The 19,828-nt window shown below is 42.3% G+C and overlaps 1 protein-coding gene across 8 annotated transcripts in view; it reads left to right on the plus strand.

The window, feature by feature from the left end:
• The window catches only part of ENPP2 (ectonucleotide pyrophosphatase/phosphodiesterase 2), a 73,069-nt gene that overhangs the window by 2,587 nt on the left and 50,654 nt on the right, over nt 1–19,828 (plus strand). For 4 of the 8 annotated variants that reach the window (XR_003528033.1, XM_027645575.1, XM_027645569.1 and 1 more), the window contains exons 1-2: nt 13,865–14,174; nt 14,616–14,718. Coding sequence is in view for 7 of the 8 variants with exons in the window: in XM_027645575.1 (XP_027501376.1) it covers nt 14,124–14,174; nt 14,616–14,718 (154 nt within the window). In the remaining variant the exon portion in view is untranslated. Of the gene's footprint in view, nt 1–13,864; nt 14,316–14,397; nt 14,519–14,615; nt 14,719–19,828 lie in introns of those variants that run through there. The other 4 variants (XM_027645571.1, XM_027645572.1, XM_027645573.1 and 1 more) reach the window with 3 other exon arrangements.

The following is a 19,828-nucleotide window of genomic DNA, read 5'->3' on the forward strand; positions in this document are numbered from 1 at the left end:
TTAATTTCTATGGGGGATTTCATGTCCTTCTTACATGCTTTTTATTGTAAAGCACCTCAAAAGTTTCATCTATAACCTTTCTCCTTTGTTTATATAATTTCATCATTGAATTTCATCATCTCTTGTAGAGATTTTTAATAGGAAGCTGTGGTGGGTTGACCTTGGCTGGCTGCCAGATGCCCACCCTGCCATTCTCTCACTCCCCTTCTTTGACAGGGCAGGGGGAGAGAATAAGATAGGAAAGCTCATGGACTGAAATAAAGACAGAGAGATCACTTACCCAATCAGTGTCATGGGCAAAACATACTCCATGTGGGGAAAATGAATTCAATTTCTTGCCAATTTAAATAGATTTAGATAGTGGGAAGCAAATAAAAATATTAAAACAGCACCTTTCTTTCCCCTTTTCCCAGTTCTTTATTCCTGGTTCCTCCACCTCTCCCCACCATCCCCAGCAGCACTGGGGAGATGATCAGTATATAACAGCCCCTCTCTGCTGCTTCTTCTTCCTCCACACACACCTCCCTGCCCCACCGTGGAGCCATGGGCCACAGTCCTTCAGGGCAAACCTGCTTCTCTAAAGTATTTTCCACGGGTTGCAGGGGAATCTGTGCTCCGGTGCCTGGACCACCCCCTCCTCTCCTTGCTTGATGACCTTGGTGTCTGCAGAGCTGTTTCTCTTACTTTTCCTCTCACCCCTCACTACCTGCACCATGTTTTTTACACTTTTTCTGTATGTTCTACGAGAGGTGCTGCTGGGCCCATGAGAGACTCAGCTGTGTCCTGCGGTGGGACCAGCTGTCTCTGGCCCAGGGCAGCCCCGGTCTCTCCAAATAATGCACAATTGTACATATTTCTGGATTCTCACCTCTGATCTTCTGTTTCAATGTATTTTTTGGCTATTTAAAGATTTTAACCTGAAAGCCTTCTAGTTTTGAAGCCATCTCTGACTTTGCTGTCACTCTTCTCTTCACTAGCTTTATAATTTTTTTCTTTTAAGAAGTCCTTGGAAACTCATCCTTGACCATAACCTCATTTTTAAATCCCATGTCATCTGGTGCAGAAATAACATTTGTAGGACATGGCCAGAGTTGTTCCTGCTGTTCTTCTCCTGAAGCCCTCTCTCCCACAGCAACTGTCTCCTGTCCCCATCACTGAAATGTCACATTTTATTCCCTTCACAGATTTCTGTTTCCTGCTGCTGCTTGTTAATGGCATGTTCAGCTGAGGTCCTGCCTCTCATCTCTGTGGTGGTCAAAAAACTTGGGATATATGGATTATCCTGGGTAATAATGCTTTGTTCATGCAGGACTTTTGATCTAATGCCAAATTTGAAGATTCTGGCTTTATACTGTCATATGTGGCTGTGCAGGCAGCTGTAGGGACATGGCAGGATGAGCTTCTGAGGCTGCAAGGCTACACATGCACTTAGGCAGGACCAGCCCGCTAATTCCCAGATTGGTCCTTGTGTATACACACAAACCAGCCCACTGGGTCATTCATTTGCCAGAAACTGATAATTCACAAGGGGAAAAATGTGGTAACTTGAAGAAAGGATGATTGTACAGCTCTGTCAGTGCAACAGCAGAAGTTGTCAGAGCCAGTGCAGGCAGGACTTCTCGAATGGGCTCCACACTCGCTCCGGGTTTTAGGGAGAGCCCTGCGCAAACCTGGGACAGGATTGGAGCACTTCCCTCAGCTCTTTGCCAACAGCATAACAAAGCAGAGGGAGGGAATTCATCCCAGGGACGGTCCAGGGACACCACATCCCAGACCGTGAGTTTTCAATTACTTGACTCCAGCAGCTGGGCTCTGCAGAATTGCTCCAAACTGCCTTATATGAGTGCAAGTCCTTGAGGCAGGAGGAGATTTTGGTGCAGCAGGATGCACCAGCACTCACGACAAACAGCAGTAAAAAGGGGAAAGACAATTAACTGCATTCCAAGATAGAAGTCACTATCCATAGAACATTTGCTCACCTATTGCTGCATATTTCGCCTGGCAGAAAAACCTTTTAAGTCACATTAGCTGTATGTCCCTGGTGCTGTTGATGAACGCGATAACTTAAAAACCTTTTCTGGGCAATGGCAAGATAATGGGGGAATGGGACAAGGGCTGACAGGGCTTATTAGAGCTGGGAGAGGATGGTGGTGAGGGGCTCATGTTCCAGTAGCAGCAAAGGGGGATCAGCCCTGCACCAAATTCAGTGTTGTGGCTACCAAAGTGGACAGGAAGACTCTGCAACTGCAAGGACTGAAGCAAACTGCTGCCCCTCCAGCTGCGCCAGCTCATGGTTTGGTGCATCAGCATCAGCCTCAGGTGTGAGTGGGATGATGGGAAAGGCCAAAGGTGGCCTGTCACTCATCCTGTATCACGATCAGTGAAGGATGTTCAGTAAAATACCTAAAGACTTCACAGGCTGTATAAAGAGAAAATACGGCTTGGTTCAGCCATCTTTGAAGAAAGAAGAGTAGGAGTTTGTAGCTGCAGTCTGGTATCTGCAGCAGATGACACTGGAAGCATGGGGCTCAGCCCAGGAGAGGTACAGCTTCCTCAGTCATTTTAGGTATTCCCCAAAGGCTGTCTTTGCACGCCCAAAACAAATTTTGGCTGAGACAAAACATCCAGTGGATGTTTTACACACATGGTCACTACGAAGGTGGGAGGAGAAAATGTCCTGATGAAACAATATTCATGGCTGGGCTTCGCTAACGAAGATTTGGGAAGGCTCTATCCATGTTTGTTACAGGCACACTGGTGACTTACGAGGCCAATACGAGATAGACATGTCCGATTGCAAAAGGCACAGCAGAAAGACTCCCTAGGTGGTGTATTCAGCAGGATACGATTCTTTCTGCGTTGTTTTTTCTCCTCGAGAGTGATCCTGCGTGTGTTCTCAAAGGAGACAGCAGCGTTATAGATGGTGTGTCTCCAGGCCTCCCAACATGAGGCCAGAGTGGACCAGTGATGTTGATCAATATGGCCAAGGCTGAGATGTTGTTTCAGGGAATCCTTGTATCTTCTCTTTGGGGCTCCTCTCTTGAGGCAGCAGGAGGCAAGTTCACCGTAAAGTAAGATCTTAGGGAGGCAGTGGTCCTTCATCCTTGAGACATGTCCTGCCCAGCACAGCTGTGTTCTCAGCAACATGGCCTCAATGCTAGTGACTGCTTGATGAAACAATACGTTGTACGTAATTGAGTTGCCATCACGTATAAATGCTTGTTTTCCTTTCTTTCCATTCTGAGGCTGCACAGCTCAAGTGGCAGTGAAGGCAACAGACAAACCACAGACAAGGTCACCCCTCCAGGTGGGACAGAGGGAATGTTATAAGATTGAGTGAAATTCCCTTGGAGCTGATTCCTCTTCATTCAGGACAAACGTAAGAAGCCCTTAAGTACCTCTTGGATATCCAGAACAATAGGATTCCTTTTTCTGCTCAGGGAAACAGCATTTTTTTGTACATTCCTTATAAATGATAGGATTTTACCAAAGAATTCTTGATGCCACAGTTTAAGTCCTCTTCTAAAGAAACAACCTGGAGGGTCCCCATCTCAGCTGGCTGCCAAGTCCAAAAGGATTCATTACTCAGGTCATTTGTCCTTGGCCACATAAATTCAATGCACCTAAAGAGGCTCCATTTTTCTGACATCTGTTAACATGTAAAGGACTTGTGCAGTAGAATACAACTGAAACAGCATTAGCAATAGCACAGAGACCACAAGGATGTTTTTCTCCTTTCAGACCACACAGCAGTGGGAACAAGAAGGAAAGATTCCCTTTTGGGGTCTCTAAAGCTCTGTTCTTCTAATATATTTTGTCTCTTTTCACCGTCAGTACTAATCTATCTTTTTCTACCCTACCATTGCTCAGTCAAGCCAGCCCAGTATTCCCCACAGATGGCAGGAGATGACTGTGGCAGCCATGGCATATGACAGTCATGGGATACATACTATGCTCTCCTGGCAGTTGCTGTTGTGCTGTTGGCAGCATCAGGTCTGGTTTGTGTGCTGAATCTGCCACCCCTGCAAAGTTTCCCATGCCTCTGCCCTGAGCCCTCTGTCCTGCAGTATGACTGTACTTCCACCTGCCCTTATACAATGGGGCTTTGAGGTTGGCTTATTTGTTTTATTCATAATGCATCAGAGTAGGAAGCAACAAAAATACAAGTTTTCCTAGTGTTGTGTTGTCTTTTTTTTAATCCAGTGCTTTCCAAAACTATGCTGAATTATTTGCAGAATCAAGCAGATGCTTCAGCAGGCTTAGACTGCCAACAAACAGGGGTATGAACTTAAGGTTATAGTCCCATACTCATTTTCAAAACAGCTGTCATGGCTTAAACTACCACAGAGGAAGCTTGTGCTCCTGCTCTGTCTCAGTGCAAAGAGAACCCAGTTTACCCAGGAGTACTGGGTGATCCTCCTCTGCTGACTTCAGCTGTCACCTGAAGATGTTGCTGCTCCTTGCCTGTTTCCATCATCCATCCTGGCTTCTTTGTCCAAAGTGTGTTTGTATTGAAGGTCATTTAATCATAGTGTTCCTCAGCACCAAGCTGGAGGAAGATCACTCAGGCAGTGAAACTGCCATGCTCAGTGTGGTGCAGAGGAGGGGTTGCAGGCTGGGCAACTCCTCTGCCAAAATGAGGAAATGTTGAATTTGCATACCTGAACAGGGACAGCAGGCACCAGAGGCTTTCCCTGTAGCTGGCAAAGCTATTGCTGGAAAGGGGGGTGTCCCCATTCTCTTCACCAGAGCAGTAGTTTACTCAAGTCCTTTTTACATGGGTTGAATCAGACACATACAAAGGTGTTTGGTTTAGTGTCTCGGAGAAGCTTTAGCAATGGATAGTGAAAGGATAATAAATTAAATCGTCCCAGCTGTTTTGCAGGTTTTGTGGATGCCCAGGAACATCTGTTTCTGCCCTGAGAATCTTCAACAAATATAATATCTAGCTGACTTCAGTCTTGTCTGCTGTGAAAAGGAGATTTACCAGGCTGGGGAGCCTTCTGTGAAGGCTGAGCAAAGCAGAGCTCTTTTAGTCTACAGCAGTCAGCAAGCATCAAACCAAGGAACTGTTTCTTTCTGAAAGTCTTGTTTTGCTAGATAAAAAAGATGAGTTAAACAAAACAACTCAGTAAGATTATTTGCTTAAAAATAATGACAATGTCTATTCATGTTTAAGTGACCTGAGTTTCCCTACAGCTTGTTTAATTCATTATAAAAAAAAAAAAAAGATTCTTTATTCCTCTCCAAAGTTTTATGTTGAAAAGGTGAAAAAGTATTTGCATAAGCCCCCAGATAATCCTTATGCAAACCCATGCTAGCAGAGTTGCATATTTTTGACTGCTAGCATTTTTCTTCTTTTTTTTTTATAGTGCATTCCTGCAGACTTTGAAATTTATTCAGTAATGCATTATGATATGTATTTTTAAAAAAATCCAGCAATGGATCACATTGTTTTGTTGTTGAAATGTTACTTATACTTTTCTCACTCATAAAAAACAGGGAGTACTGTTCCAACAGGATGTTTTTCCCTTTGTACTTACATTTGTCATCTTTGCACTCAGCTGAAATCAGGAAAAAAAAAAAAAGCTGGCCTTCAACTGAACTGGGGGTGACACGTTTCAGCTTAGCAAAATTTGTGATGCTTGGAAAGTGGCCCATCTGTCCGAAATGACCTAAAAAAGCAAGATGCAATTGTTTTACGCTTTTGTGCTTTGCCATTAAAACAGGCAGCAGCAGATGTACGTTCAGAAATGCGGGTTGGTGAGCGTGTGCTGCGGTGACTCCACTCCCCTGGGAGCAGAACAAGTCAGGGGAAGAGAAAAGCTTGTCCGTGCCCCTCCCACCTCTCCCCTGCCCACGGGATGCTCCTTAGTTACAGTGCCCGTCTTGGGGGTCGGAAATAGCAGTTTGCAGCTCACTGTATCTCACAGACACACTGCTTCCAAGGCTGAGGACCAGAGCAGGAAACTCATACAGCTGCAAAACCTGTCAAAGGAAGGGAATTTTTTAACCTGTTCTGACTTGCAGTGTGACCCTAGGAATGGCTGGGGTGAGAGGATGGAAGTGATAGCAGGGACTAGCCAGTCTGCCAGCGCTGGTGGTAGACACTTGATATCTGGATTCTACTTGGTAGGTTTATTTCATTTCTGAAGGAAAAGGGCAAAAAAGCCACTTATTTCCAAGGTAATGGAATACCTCACCCCTCTCAACAGCTGGGGATAACTTAAGCTTGTGTAAATCATAAAGATGAGATAAATCAGTTCACCCAAAAAGAGGTTGTAGATGGGATTATGTTTGTGACAGTGTTAGCTGTGTTCTCATTTATACATTTTTCTATGAACAAAAGCCTGGACAGTTCCTATTGTATCCTCCTCCACATAAATGTTCAGGGAGCCACTCAGTGAATCAGATCACACAGTTTAGGCAGCATTAACAGTTGTTATTTTAATTGTTCAGAGAACATCTCTTTTTTGTCAACTGTTCTAATCTCTTTGGGATTTCCTTGTCTTTATGCTGGACTGATTGCATTTAGTGGTGCAGTCTTGCAGTCTTCATGCAATTAAAATAGCTCTGCTTGAATTCAACTCATGCTCATGTGAAGTGGGTTCAAGCTTTTTTTTTTGTTTGTTTTAACTGCAACACTGCCAAGGCCTGTTCTGTGTTGATGCATTCATCTATCATGCCCCCACCAAAAAAGCTTTCATATGTGCAGACACTTACAGGTCACTGTAACAGCTGTCAGTTCTTCAGCCTTAGATGCCTCTTATATAAAGAACCAGGAGCAAAATGTGTCCACCTGAAGACATGTCCCTATTTGTTACAGGGGAATTTTCTGTTTCCAGCCTGATCCCTCTGCTTTTACTGCAGAACTATTGATGCCTCAGAGCATGGACATGCGAAACCTCAACTGCAGGCAAGTTGAGAACAATATTCATAGTGATGAATCTCTTTAATCTGAAATTAAATAGGATTTTGCTGTTTTGAAAATATCGATGGAGTTTTTCCAGATTAACTAGAAGAAAAATATTAATTAAAATACTTCTTTCTTGATCCAAGTGCCAAAAACATGAACAAAATAATCTGTTTCAAACAAACAGAAACTCTTGTCTGGCAGATAAAGCAAAGTAAACAAAACAGTATTAATTATATCCATATTTTACTTGTAGGGAAGAGATTAGCACTTGGAATTTTTTTTATCATATCCAAGTCTTGAGCTTGAAAATTGTGCCAAAGTAGAGTTTGAGCTGAGGGTAAATGTGATTAAGTAGGAGAGATACGTTACAGGATTATTGTAGAAGTCCCCAAAAGACATTTTATATATCCAGAGATTCAAAGCTATTATTCTACTGAGAAAGGTTCAAACAAGGTAAAGGATGTACATACAAGTTACACAAAGAAACTAAACATATGATTTGAAATCTAGAAAACCTACTTTTTATATCTTTAAGTAGTTCTACCACCTTTGTGGGTTTTGTTTGTTTGTTTGTGTTTTTTGTTTGGTTTTGTTTGTTTTGGTTGGGAGGTTGTTTGGTTGTTTTTTTCTCCTTTAGCTTTAACTCTTTGTATCTGAAGGTCTATGGTTTTAATGGGATGTAATGGGTTGTATAACTTATAAAATTCAAATAAATTACTGTGTGTGGCACATGCAAGGTACCATGCAAGGCCCTTGAACCTTCAGATTACTGTATGGGGGTAGGTGGGCAGATTTCACACCACTGAAGTCTACAGCTCCTTTAGAAAGAAGGATGTAAAGCTGTTGGTATGCACCTGTGACACCCATCACCAATTCAGGCAGAGGAAAACAAGGATGAGGACCTGAATACATACTAAACCTCACATAAGCTGCACTAAGAACACATATGGGCTCTTTGGCTCCATGTTTAACTCCTTCACATCCTCCCTGAAGATGTGATTTTTCATCACAGAACAGTTTTTATTCTGCAGTTGCTAAAATTTTTATATATGACTATTTTAAGAAATATAATTCTGAACTCGGTGCATTTTAGTGAAGTACTTGTGCAGCTTCATAATAATAATATTGTTCAGAAACCAAGCTGGGTAAATGTTAGTTTCTTTGAAGATGAGAAATTTGTTGGAGGTGTATTTGTTGGAGTAGTGTTGATGCTGCTGCTGCCGTGTGCAGCTCACAGTGAGAGGTATAATGCCCTGTGTTGGAGTGGGTGGTGATTAGGCTGTAGTGCTGCTGGGAGAGACAAGCATTCAGGCACCCAAAGCTTTCTTTGGGTCACTGAAAACTTATCTCCTTTTTCCAGCTGACCTAGCTACCCTACATGACCTGTCTTATAAACCTTGTTCTGCTTATGTGACAGCACAAATGGCGATTGTGTGTGGAGGGTGCACTTGAGTTAAGACCCCTCCACAGGCATCAGCAGCAGCTTCGGAAGCTGCAGTGCTGTCACCAAATCCACATCCCACATTTAACCACTGAAGCTGTTGTATGTGATGTTGGGTGTGGGAGAATTTATTTCATTATGCCCTCCTTTTTCTCACCAGGCTACTCACCTGGCTTTCAGTCCCTGGTGACTATACTAGTGTTTTACATAAATAAATGTAAAGACTGGGACTCAGGTCCTCCCTTGGCCAGTGGTTCCTCTTCTCTCCCTGGGAAGGCAGAACTCAGTTTCAGACAGGCATGAACCCAGTACACCTGTATTTTGTGCCGAACACGTAGATGAGGGTGAGATGAGGAGGGGTGCAATGTGCTCTGCAGGTCGACGTGCTTTGTTGGTTGTCCTCAGCAAGTTTTGGGCTAGATGTGGGTGCTCACTCCCCAGCCCTGTGAACCCTGAAGGCGTTATGTAGGTTGCTCAGAAATGTTGATGGGCCTTTATGTGCCTTAGGCACTTGGTGCCTCACGGATTGGGCTGAAGCAAACTGCAATTTGGAAGACTTTCATTTGTCCACGATTGTCCCTCAGGGTCTGGTGATGATGAGCAGACAGATAATTGGAGACTGCTGTTGTTGGGTGGTGTTTTGAGGAACTGTGGTGAGGGTGTACTTTAATGAGCACAGCCTGGTTTGTAGGTCTTCCCAGTCTCATGGGGAAGCAGAGGGTGTGGTGGTGCAGCTCCTGGGAAGTCAGTCCAGTGCCTTCTGCCTCCTTGACAAAATGCAACTTCTGTGTGTAAGTACAAAAGATACTTGCAGAAGCTTCTTCAACTCGCAAACATGTCCCACAGCCCAAGGCAAAGATAGTATGACCTTGCCTATGCTAATAGTTCCTTTCTCTATGTTGCCTACCCCCTTAATGCATCCATGTGAACATCTGTGTCCTCTCCTACCTTTTATGATCACGTTGTAACTTTTCTTTTCCAAGCCAGCTGCCATCCACTTGAAATCTATTACTTGCTGAAGTGTTTTGCCTCCAGCAGATAAAGAGCTCAGTGACCCTATTCTGGGGTCTTCAGTGGTGCTCTTTACAAGTTGAGCAGATACAGGTCATTCATCCTTCAGCAACTCTTGTATCTTTTTTCCTACATACCCAGTGTGTCCAATCATCATTCTGCACTTCTGTATCTGGCTGTAGCCTGGCTCCTGGGCTGATCTCTGCTGAAAGACTGCTCACCACAGGTCATCGCCCTCCTGCACTGACTCTTACTCTTCCTGCCCCTCTTTTTGTAATCAGACCTGGCTGACGTGACCTGATGACTGGTTTTGCTGTCCTTTTGCTGTCCATGCCTTCAAATACACCTTCCTTTCCTTCTCTGTCTTGTTTATCAGTCACTACACTTGTCTGAGTGCCAAAGATACTTGGTTTTGATCTATAAAACCCTCAATTCCACCACCACCTTGGTGGTACCAAGCAGTAGAACAAGAGGCAAGGGACAGAATCTGGAACATGGGAAATTCCACCTGAATATGAGGAAGAATTTATTTATTACGAGAGTGACTGAGCACTGGAACAAGCTGCCCAGAAAGGCTGTGGAGTCTCCTTGGAGATATTCACAATCCAGAGTAATGTGCCCTACGGGACCCTGTTTGAACAGGGAGGTTGTGCTAGATGATCTCCAGTGGTCCCTTCCAATCTTAACCATTCTGTGATTCTGTGATAAAAATATGTTTTAGAGTCCTTTATACATGGGAATCAGCTCTGCTTGTTATGTCGTACCTCTTTGATTTTGTTAAAAAGACTCAGGGTGTCTTCAACAAAGTACTTGACTCTTCCCATGATCACTTTGGCTGCTGGAAGTTCATTTGGTTTCTCAGTGCTTGTATTTGATCTGGACACTTTGAATTTCTACAGTTTACCAACCAACAAGGTTTTGTTCTTTGAAATTGTTATTTCATGCACCCAACTAACCATTTTTCTTGGCCACAACTATTTGTGGAAGTTGCGTTTGGGAGGGTGAGAGCTCTGTGATGCTTCGGAGAAGTTCTTCACCTTTCTGCCTTTCATGCTGCCGTCAAGCATACTGGAGCTTTCACCCTGGCCCCCCCATCACCTGATGTGGCTGCATCCAGCATCCAGGGCAAAGTGGAGAGGAGTAGCAAAGAAGGCTCATTTCTTTAGAGCCCACTCCATCCCCAACCTCTGACTAAGCCAATATACTTCATTTCTCTGCATTTCTTTTCTCATTAAAATACTGCTCAAGAAAAATCAGTTTCATATAAGACTAAATACTGCCTTGCTCATATTAACTATATGGAATAGCCTTTGACACCATTTCCTGTATCATTCTTCTGGAGAAATTGGCTGCTCATGAACTGGATGGGTGTCCTCTTCACTGGATAATAAACTGGCTGGATGGCTGGGCCCAGAGAGTGGTGGTGAATGGTGTTAAATCCAGTTAACAGCTGGTCACAAGTGGTGTTCCCCAGGGCTCAGTATCGGGACCAGTTCTGTTTAATATCTTTAATGATGATCTGGACAAGGGGATTGAGGGCACCTTCATTCAGTTTGCTGAACTGTGTAAAAGGACCTGAGGGTGCTGGTCAACAGCAGCTGAACATGATCCAGCAGTGTGCCCAGGTGGCCAAGAAGGCCAATGGCATCCTGGCCCATATCAGAAATAGCGTGGCCAGCAGGACCAGGAAAGTGATCTGGCACTGGTGAGGCCTCACCTCGAATCCTGGATTCAGTTTTGGGTCCCACACTACAAAAAGGACATTGAGAGGCTACAGTGTGTCCAGAGAAGGGGAATGGAGCTGGTGAAAGGTCTGGATCACAAGTCTTAGAAGGAGTTGCTGAGGGAGCTGGGGGTGTTTATCCTGCAGAGAAGGAGGCTCAGGGCGGACCTTAGTGCTCTCTGAGAGCTACCTGGCTGTAGCCAGGTGGAGTTTGTTCTCTTCTCCCAAGTACCAAGCGATAGGATGAGAGGAAATGGCCTCAGGTTGTGCTAGGGGAGGTTTAGACTGGATATTGGGAAAAACTACTTCTTGGAAAGGGTTGTCAAGTTGCCCAGGGAAGCTGATGGAGGTATTTAGAAGACATGAAATTTGTGGCACTTGGGGACATGATTTAGTGGTGAATGTGGAAATGCCGAATTAAGAGTTGGACTCAATGATCTTAATGTTTTTTTGCAACCTAAACGATACTGCAATTCTGTGAATGTTTGTAACTGCGGAAATGTTACAGTATGAACTTCACATGTAAAACGCCATCTGGTGCCTGGTTGGAAGTTTTGCATCCAGAGTTAAATAATAAGTATAATAGAAGCCAGAAAATCCAAAGGTCAATTCTTATTCACGATAACTGATGAAGAGGCATTTCATATTCTGCTGATCTTGTTAAAATTCCTTTTAAATGTGTTTCATTTAAGCCTTAAAACTTGCACTGAATTACTGAATTCTTGGGCCAGGAATATATTATTTCAGCTTTAGTCCTTTCTATTCTAATGAGTAAAATGGCAATTAGTTGCTGAAAAAATTAATTGCCACTGATCTCAGCAGTGAAATTTTGCCTGAACAAAATGATTAGACCTTGTTTATGCTAATAAGTTCCTTCTGCATCTGTGGGATGGCTTCAGGCACAATCTTTGTGACAAAAAGAACATTGTGCATCCGAGTATATGTTCAGTTGAGAGCTACTGGAAAACGTGTCTTACATTACACAGATGAAAAAGATTAGCAGTTTCAGAGTCATCATCATCTATAGTTCTAAAGGACATTACAAAGGATTTAATTAATTTAATATACTTGTAACATGGACTAGAAAACAAAATGAGCTCCTCTATTATGTAAAGTTTTGAAGTTTACAAGCTCCAGAGAGGTTATACAAATGGAAACATGCAATATGTATTTTTAAATCAGTAGAAGTCATGCATGATTCTGTATTTCTTGGTTTTGTTTGTTGCTTTATTTTTCTGGGTGGCCATTTTTAACATATGTAGGAATTTTCTTTCAAGAGAACTGAAGGCCTGTGTGTTAGGAAGACATGCAGGAACAGCAAAGACTCCGGATCCCTGAAAATGAGACTGGATATATTGTCTTGGGCACTCAAAACTGGCCACCTGATTTGAAAATTCATTTGTGTTTTGCCTAGGTTCCTCAGTAACCTGAGGGTCCCAAGCTGGAGGAGAGCTTAGGGCTGCTGATTTCCATATTTTGCCCATGAAATCATGAGCTTCATTAGCTGAGATACATAGGCAACACCACTGAGCAATTTTACTTGTGGCACCTTAGGTTTCCTGTCTGCTGTGATCACACACTGCTGTACTTACCTAGTGCTTGGGGATGAAATTGTTTAACCACAGGATATACCAGAGGCTAAGGGCAAAGAATTTCATAAGAACAGATAGTAACATTGTTGATAATTGCTTTTCTCTAGACTTCTATGCTCAGCTTTTTGCTAGACAAATATTGCCTATTTTTTTTTCAGCCCAGCTAGTGGTGAAGTGGACATTAGAAAATAGGTCTTGAATTCATAGTCTCAGTCCTTGCAAGTAAAAGGAATACAATGTCCTGGTGTGGCTAAGATGGAGGTCTTTTGGGGCTAATTACATTGCCCTGAGCCTTGCAATGCAAAGATTCAGCTACACAATGGAGCCACTTTCGGTTAAGAAATTGCATAAAAAAGGATCATCTCCTGGCAAAGGCTGGCAAGCTTATGAGATGTGGGCAGTGAAGAGGACTTTTTAGACTCTGTCCTGTAAATCTACACAGTGGGGAAGGGGAGTTATTGCAGCAGGTAAAAAGTATCTCTAAACAAAGCTCAAAATTGTATGTGTTTATTACTGCAAATTAATTTAAAGAAAACTGTACTGTGTCTCTTAATGCCAGTATAGAATATGAGACAGGTCCCAAGAGAAGCTCAGTCCATCTGAGGGCTTACAAACTTCGACTCTGTCCCTTTAAATGTAATTGTTAGTAAACATTTTCATGAAAGAAGCTTTCATCAGAGAAAAAAAAGTGGCAAACTACACTGGTAAATAATTTGCCTTGGCAAATAATATTTAAGCCACTGATTTCAACCTTAATTCTGTTCAGCATTATCATTTGCTTTGTAAATAAAAGTGCTTACCCAAACAGCCAAGCTTTCTGTTGTTGATGAAAATGGGGGAATGTGGGGCAGAGGGAACGTGTCGCTTCCCTTCCTCTCTGGAAGTCTGGGGTTTCCAGCTATTTAGATGGAACTGCTTGTTTCCATCGATACGAGCCTTGCCCTGCCACAGCAGCACGGGAGAACAACGTTGAAAAATACCCCCGCGCTCTGAAAGCGTCTCCAGTTTTGAGAGGCCTCTGCTCTGCAGCACAGTTAGAAATTTGAGGAGCACCCGTGGAGAAGGAAAGGGGTCCCCCAGCTCCCAAACCCGCCCGACCGTGAGGAGTCAGCGGGGACTGAGCCCACGGCGCTGTCACACCTGACACCGGGGCACTTTTGAGGGTGGCATCAGGATATTTTCACTTCGCAGCCCCCCGTGAGTTTCCCCCTCTTCTTCTTCGAGCCAGATGGAAACGCATTTGGTTTTTCTTTTAACCATGTTACTTTTGTGAGGAGAATAAAACGAGCAGGAGGAGCTATTGGCCGGCGGCACAAGCAAGCCCAGCTCTGCCAGAGGAAACCACATAAAAGCGCGCGGGTGTGTGTTTGGGGGGAGGGCGCAGCCAGGGGATGATGCCTGGAGCTTCTTGCACTCGGAGCTGCGATTTGTGAGTGAAACATGATGAAATCACCCCCTGGACAAATCACACGAGCCTGTCAACCTCACCAGGTGGGATTACTCGTAGCTAATAGCCCGAACTCCCCGAGCAAACAGAGCTCTGCGCTCACTATAAAAAAAGGCGACGGTGCGGCGTAGGCTTTTCAAGAATTCCCTGGTATGGCTAAGCAGGGCTGCGTCCACTCGCACCAGGTAGGGGAGGAGAGGAGCGTGTTTGCTTTTAGAGGAGGAGTAGCAGCCCGTCTGTCCTGAATAAGTTCCTACAAAAAGGAGCGTTTCAGCTTCAGAAAGAGATGTTTTATTCATAAACCCCTTCTGGTTTGTGTTACTCTCTAACGGTGACGCTGTCAGCTGCTGCTCCAGTGATGGGAACTGTAGTGCTGGGGAGCTCGAATGTACAGAGGACCGTCTCTACCTTTTATGCCTAATGCTCTTAGTACGAAAGTCCTGCTTCTTGCACAGTTCTCTTACTTTGCTGTTTTACTTTTGCAGGTTATATCCTTGTTTGCTTTTGCCTTTGGAGTAAATGTCTGCATGGGATTTACAACAAATCGATTTAGGAGATCCGAAGAATGGGATGAGGGACCGGTCTCAGGTACAGCAACGGACTTAAATTGTACATCGGCATACCCTTATGTTATAGGCTGTGGTTAGAAACCATTCCTACTCAGTAACAGTAGTTTGCTTGTTCCTTTTCCCTCTAGGATATAGAGAAGAATAAATAACTCGTAGAGCCCGACTCAGTTGACCTTTGGGACTCACCTATAGGTCTCCTATTTACTTAAACTTTTGCTCTGTGTGCATGTGACTATGGAAAATTTAGCTTATTGTAGGACTGAGCACTCTCAGTCTCACAGAGATCGGTCTCATCAGCTCCTCTGAAGTGTTTGGCATGTTTTGTGCTCTGCAGTTTCCTTCTAGTGCTAAGAGAAACTCCCTGATGGGTTTAAGGGTACTGGGTTTATTTTGGTAGCTATTGAAGCGGTTTCTAGAAACTTGATGAATGCTTTCAAGAGGCGCTGGTGAGAAAAGCTTTTGGGATTTCTGTGGCTCCTGAGGTCATGCTGGTTTGTGAACAGTAGACGGCAGACATCTGACGGCAGAGAGGGCCGGGAGAGGAGAGCAGGTGTTCGTGCAGATGTGCTGTCACTGAGTCCTCCGTTTTTCTTGTGCATTTTACTTTTTTCTTTGGAAGACAGTAAGAACATGTCACAAAAGGAACTGTTGTTTGTGTTCTGGGGCAATACAGGGGTTTGTGAGCTCAGACATACTCCAAATGGAAAAATGCATAAACCAGAAAACTACTCCTTTTTTTTTTCATTAAAAAAAAAGAAAAAAAAAGGGGGGGGGGGGCAAAAAAGCCCCAGGCTTGACTTGTGCCTCTGTTCCTTTGTCAGGAGAAACAAAACCTGCGGTCATTGACTTAGAGATGGTTAACGTAATTGAAGTGGAAGGGTTTCATTTGCAGTACCAGTCTGTAATGATAGCTTGTGAATTTTAATTATAAAATGGTTTACCATGGCCAGAGTTTCTTGCATTCCTGGTAATGTATCTGTGTCCTTCTGTCCCCCGTCTTTGACAGGAATTGGTGTCTAATCACAGGAACAATCAGGGCTGCTGATCACTGAGCAGAGGTGTTTTAGGTAATCAAAAAGATAGTGTCTGTTGCCTTTGATCTTTATATCCGTTTAAAAAATGTTTGAAAAACAGGTTTTGTTTTGATTTGCTTTTAATCTTCTAGTATGTTAACTGGAGAGTAGTTGTGTAGTGTGTGTAATAGTAATGGGAAGGACTTGAGTTTCAAGTGTTCAACATCTGACTACCAGCTGCTTTGATTCGCTAGTGACTGTCTCGGGCAGAGCTGCTCAGCTGGTTTTTACCGAAGTTCCAAAGGTCTGATACTGGGGACCCATTGCAGCCGATCGGGTGCCAGCTCGGCTGAGCCAACCAGCATCGTTCAACACCGTCAGAGCTGGGATCAGTAACTGTGTTTTGTTTCCAGTAGCAGGAGGATTAGATCAGCATTACAGAAAAGTAGGAAGGAATACAGGATCTCTTGCAAAAGTGCAGGAGATGGGGTATTTTTGGAAGTGTATTGAGAATTTGCTTAACAGGTGGGATTGAACCTGCACCTGGCATTGCAGTAGTCAAGTCCAGGTTGCAACAATGAGAGACAAAAGTAATGGAAGGTTTTGTCCATTCTGTGTTTATGAAGCTTGGTTACTTTCATTGCAGGAAAAAAAAAGTGATAGTAAATAATAAAGTGTTGTAGTTATATCTGTCTACAGGAGACAGTAAAAAATTACTTTCAGTTATATTTCATTAGAAGTCCAGTGCAATGACAGATCCAGAACAAAAGATTGGTGTAATTATTTTTCAATTTCACTCTTCCTTGGCTTATTTATTTTCAAGTTTCTTGGTGTTAAGAGTTAATTATTTTAGATTGATAAAACAGTCTTTACCAAACATTACTGTGGAAGGCAATTTATTTCTCCAGAGGTATGCCATGATTATAAGCAAATTTTAGTTTTCGTCTAGCGTAGAACTCTGCTATGAGCCAAAAACAACTTGGGTTTTTTTCCTAGTTGCTTATAAATGCATGTCAAAGTATCGAATAATACCTACCCCACCTTATTTTCTTTTTACAGTGTACATTTGAGATGTTTAATATTTGTACCCAACAAATTATTTAATTGAAATAATTTTTTTACCTAAAATTTCTAGAAGACATTAGAGAACCAAGACTCACAACTTTGCTTTTGTAAGTTATTTGCTTTTTGTGCTTTTGGGGAAAATGACCTTAGTAATCTCTTGTAGCATGTTTCTTGTCATGATGGGATAACTTACACCTTGGAAGGAGATACACTGAAGTTTTTCTATCCCTTCTCACTGGATTTTTAACATGTCATTAAAAATGGAGTCTTACCTTTCTCATACTGGAGTTAGGATATATTTTTTCCTTCTCTGACTTTTCATTGAAATTTTACTCATTGCAAAAATGAAATGCAAGTTCATAATATGAACATTATGTGGCAATATTGAAGCTCCTAATGTTTTGCATAAGCATTTGGTTGTTCCATATAGGTTCCATATGGAATCCATAGGATGCAAAATGGCAAATTGTTACCAGGTAGTCTCCTTCCTGTAATGACTGTGTAGGCATGTCTGTATTGTTTTATGTCTTAAATACTACTGAAAATAAATGGATATGATTTTTTTAAAAGATATTGTAATCAGAATCAAAGGAAGTAGTTTGATATGGTACCTTCTTAGATAACACCTTTACAATGAAAATGTAGTAACCCCCATGAACTGAATCACAAAGACACTACTGCCCTATGTAACTTTAGTCTCTAACCTATGATGTAAAAGACAATTTGATGATTGTTTTGAGCTTAGTTGGCCAAAAAAGAACATATGGAAAAGGATGTGAAAGGCTTTATGTTTTAAATAAGGAGGGGAGAATCTTCATGCTGAGATTCTTCTGCCTGTTGCACAGTCTGACTGCAGGAGCTGTGGAGGGATGCAGGAATTTTGAAAAGGACTTTTAAACTGTGTATGTTTGTTCTGTACAAGGGTTTCTACTAGTTTGAAAGTGCTCACCATGGATGGAGCTCCTGATGATATATTTTCAGACTATTTTGCATGCACCAGTACCCCTGCCATGGCATTGTGCACGACCTGAAAAGCATGGTCTGGCTGCAAAGGCAAGGTCAAGCATGATAAACAAAGGAGTGATCTTATATTGAAAGAAATTTAGCAAGTCCTCTTTTGTGTTGTGATATAGAAAGTGTCCTGCATTGATTTAGGAGGTGCAACTTGAATTTGCTAAGTGATTTAGGATAATTTGTCACATTAGTAATGAGGTGGTTGTCAAGAGATATGAGAAAAAACCAGATAAGGTAGTGGCCTAAACCTTTCTTGCATGAAATGGAAACCCTACTTGCAGTTATAGAAGATGGAACTAGAAGGAACCTTGAACAGCTATGTAGACCTTCTTCATATCCCAAGACATGGTCAGTTATTACTGAAGTGATCCTGACAGATCTTGGCCTAACCTGTTCTTCAAAATCTCCAAGCTCAGAGATTGCACAGCCTCTGTGGGCAATTTGTTCCAGTGGTTTCCTGATAGATAGCTGCTCTTTACAATAGGTATACATTCCTTGAGCTGCAGTTAACTGTCTCTTATGTAATCTGCAGTCAGATTTACACCTTCTCTTTCCTAAACACATGTTGACATGTGGATTTTTTTACCTTCTGATAAGATCTCCTTCTCTGTCCTTTGAAAGGAAGAGGGTAATGCCAGTGTAAGGGTTATATGCTAGTATGTAATACCTTCAAGTTCACAATACCTTTGATTTGAAGCTTTTGTGGATTTGTGATTATATATTATCTGGCTTCCAAAAGAAAAAGTAGTGGAAGAGGTTAAATAACATGAAAATATTTTTTGGTAACAGATTTTCAGAAGCATTTGACAGGAAACATCTGTCATTAAAAATAAGGAAGAAGGGTTCATAGCTCTGAAAGTCTGAGTTATTAGCATGCTTTGAAGCAATTCTCATGTGATTAATTTCTAACATAGCTTTGTGACCTACTTACTTGAGCAAAGAAAACACTGGTCTTTGTATTGCCAGCACAGATACACTACATTTAGGTTCTTGGAATTTTCAGATGGCTGAAATATTGATGTCTCATTAAGAACATGCTTGCAGGGTAGAGGAAAACTTTGATATGTGTATAATGTTACTCTCACTGAGCATTGCTGACCTGGTTGAGAAAAACAAACCACAAAAGCAGAGAGACACAGCTGTCTGCTACTGTCTTTTCCAGCAGTCATATGAGTATGCCTTGCCATAATCCATGAGTGCAACCATGGTAGGTTTGGGTTTCTCACCTACGATCTTGCTGTAGGGTTGATTTGCTGACAGGTTTATTCCCTGAGGTGGTTCATGCTGGTGTCCAACCAGTGCCAGTGCCACTCCAAGGGAAATGGTGGAGCAGTAGTGCTGGGGATGGGTGCTGGTGAGACATCAGGTACTACAATGGCACCTCTGAACTCTTTTATCATTTTTCCATCCATTCTCATAGTATTTGGTTAATGCCATCTTATTTGGGAAGAGATTTCGCTTCAGTTTGTGGTGACTGAACTTTCAGCTATTTAAAAGTGTAAGGGGAAAAATATATAAGAAAATATCAAAGCAGCTGTTTCCCAAAAATGCTATTGTGTCAGTCCTCTTAAAATCATACTGCTAATCATGGTGAGGTTTACCAAACCCAAAACCAAACCATGACCTAAAAGAAAACAAAACCAAGATGATTTAAAATACTTAATTTTAATAGGTCTCTCAAGGAACAAAAGGTATTGTGAAATTTTCCTTGGAACACCTTTGTATTTAAAGGATAACGTAACTTAGTTATTTTATTTCATAAAATGCGATTAACCCTAGAGAACAACACACAATTTTCCTGTTTCGTATAAGGTGCTATGTAGGATTCTCTTATAGGAAAAACTTTGAAAATATTTAAAGAGTACAAAACAGTAAGTTTTGAGAAAACAGCAGACACACGCATATCAGCTTTGACTTTAAGGACCCTTACTAATAGAATATTGAAGTCTAATACATTATTCATGGCTTTCAGATTGGCAGTCCTCCATTTACTTACACACATAATAATATATTAATTTCTTAAATACTTCTGCATTT

Source organism: Corapipo altera, unplaced genomic scaffold (genome assembly GCF_003945725.1).
Source record: "Corapipo altera isolate COAL_440 unplaced genomic scaffold, ASM394572v1 51, whole genome shotgun sequence".
NCBI lineage: Eukaryota > Metazoa > Chordata > Aves > Passeriformes > Pipridae > Corapipo > Corapipo altera.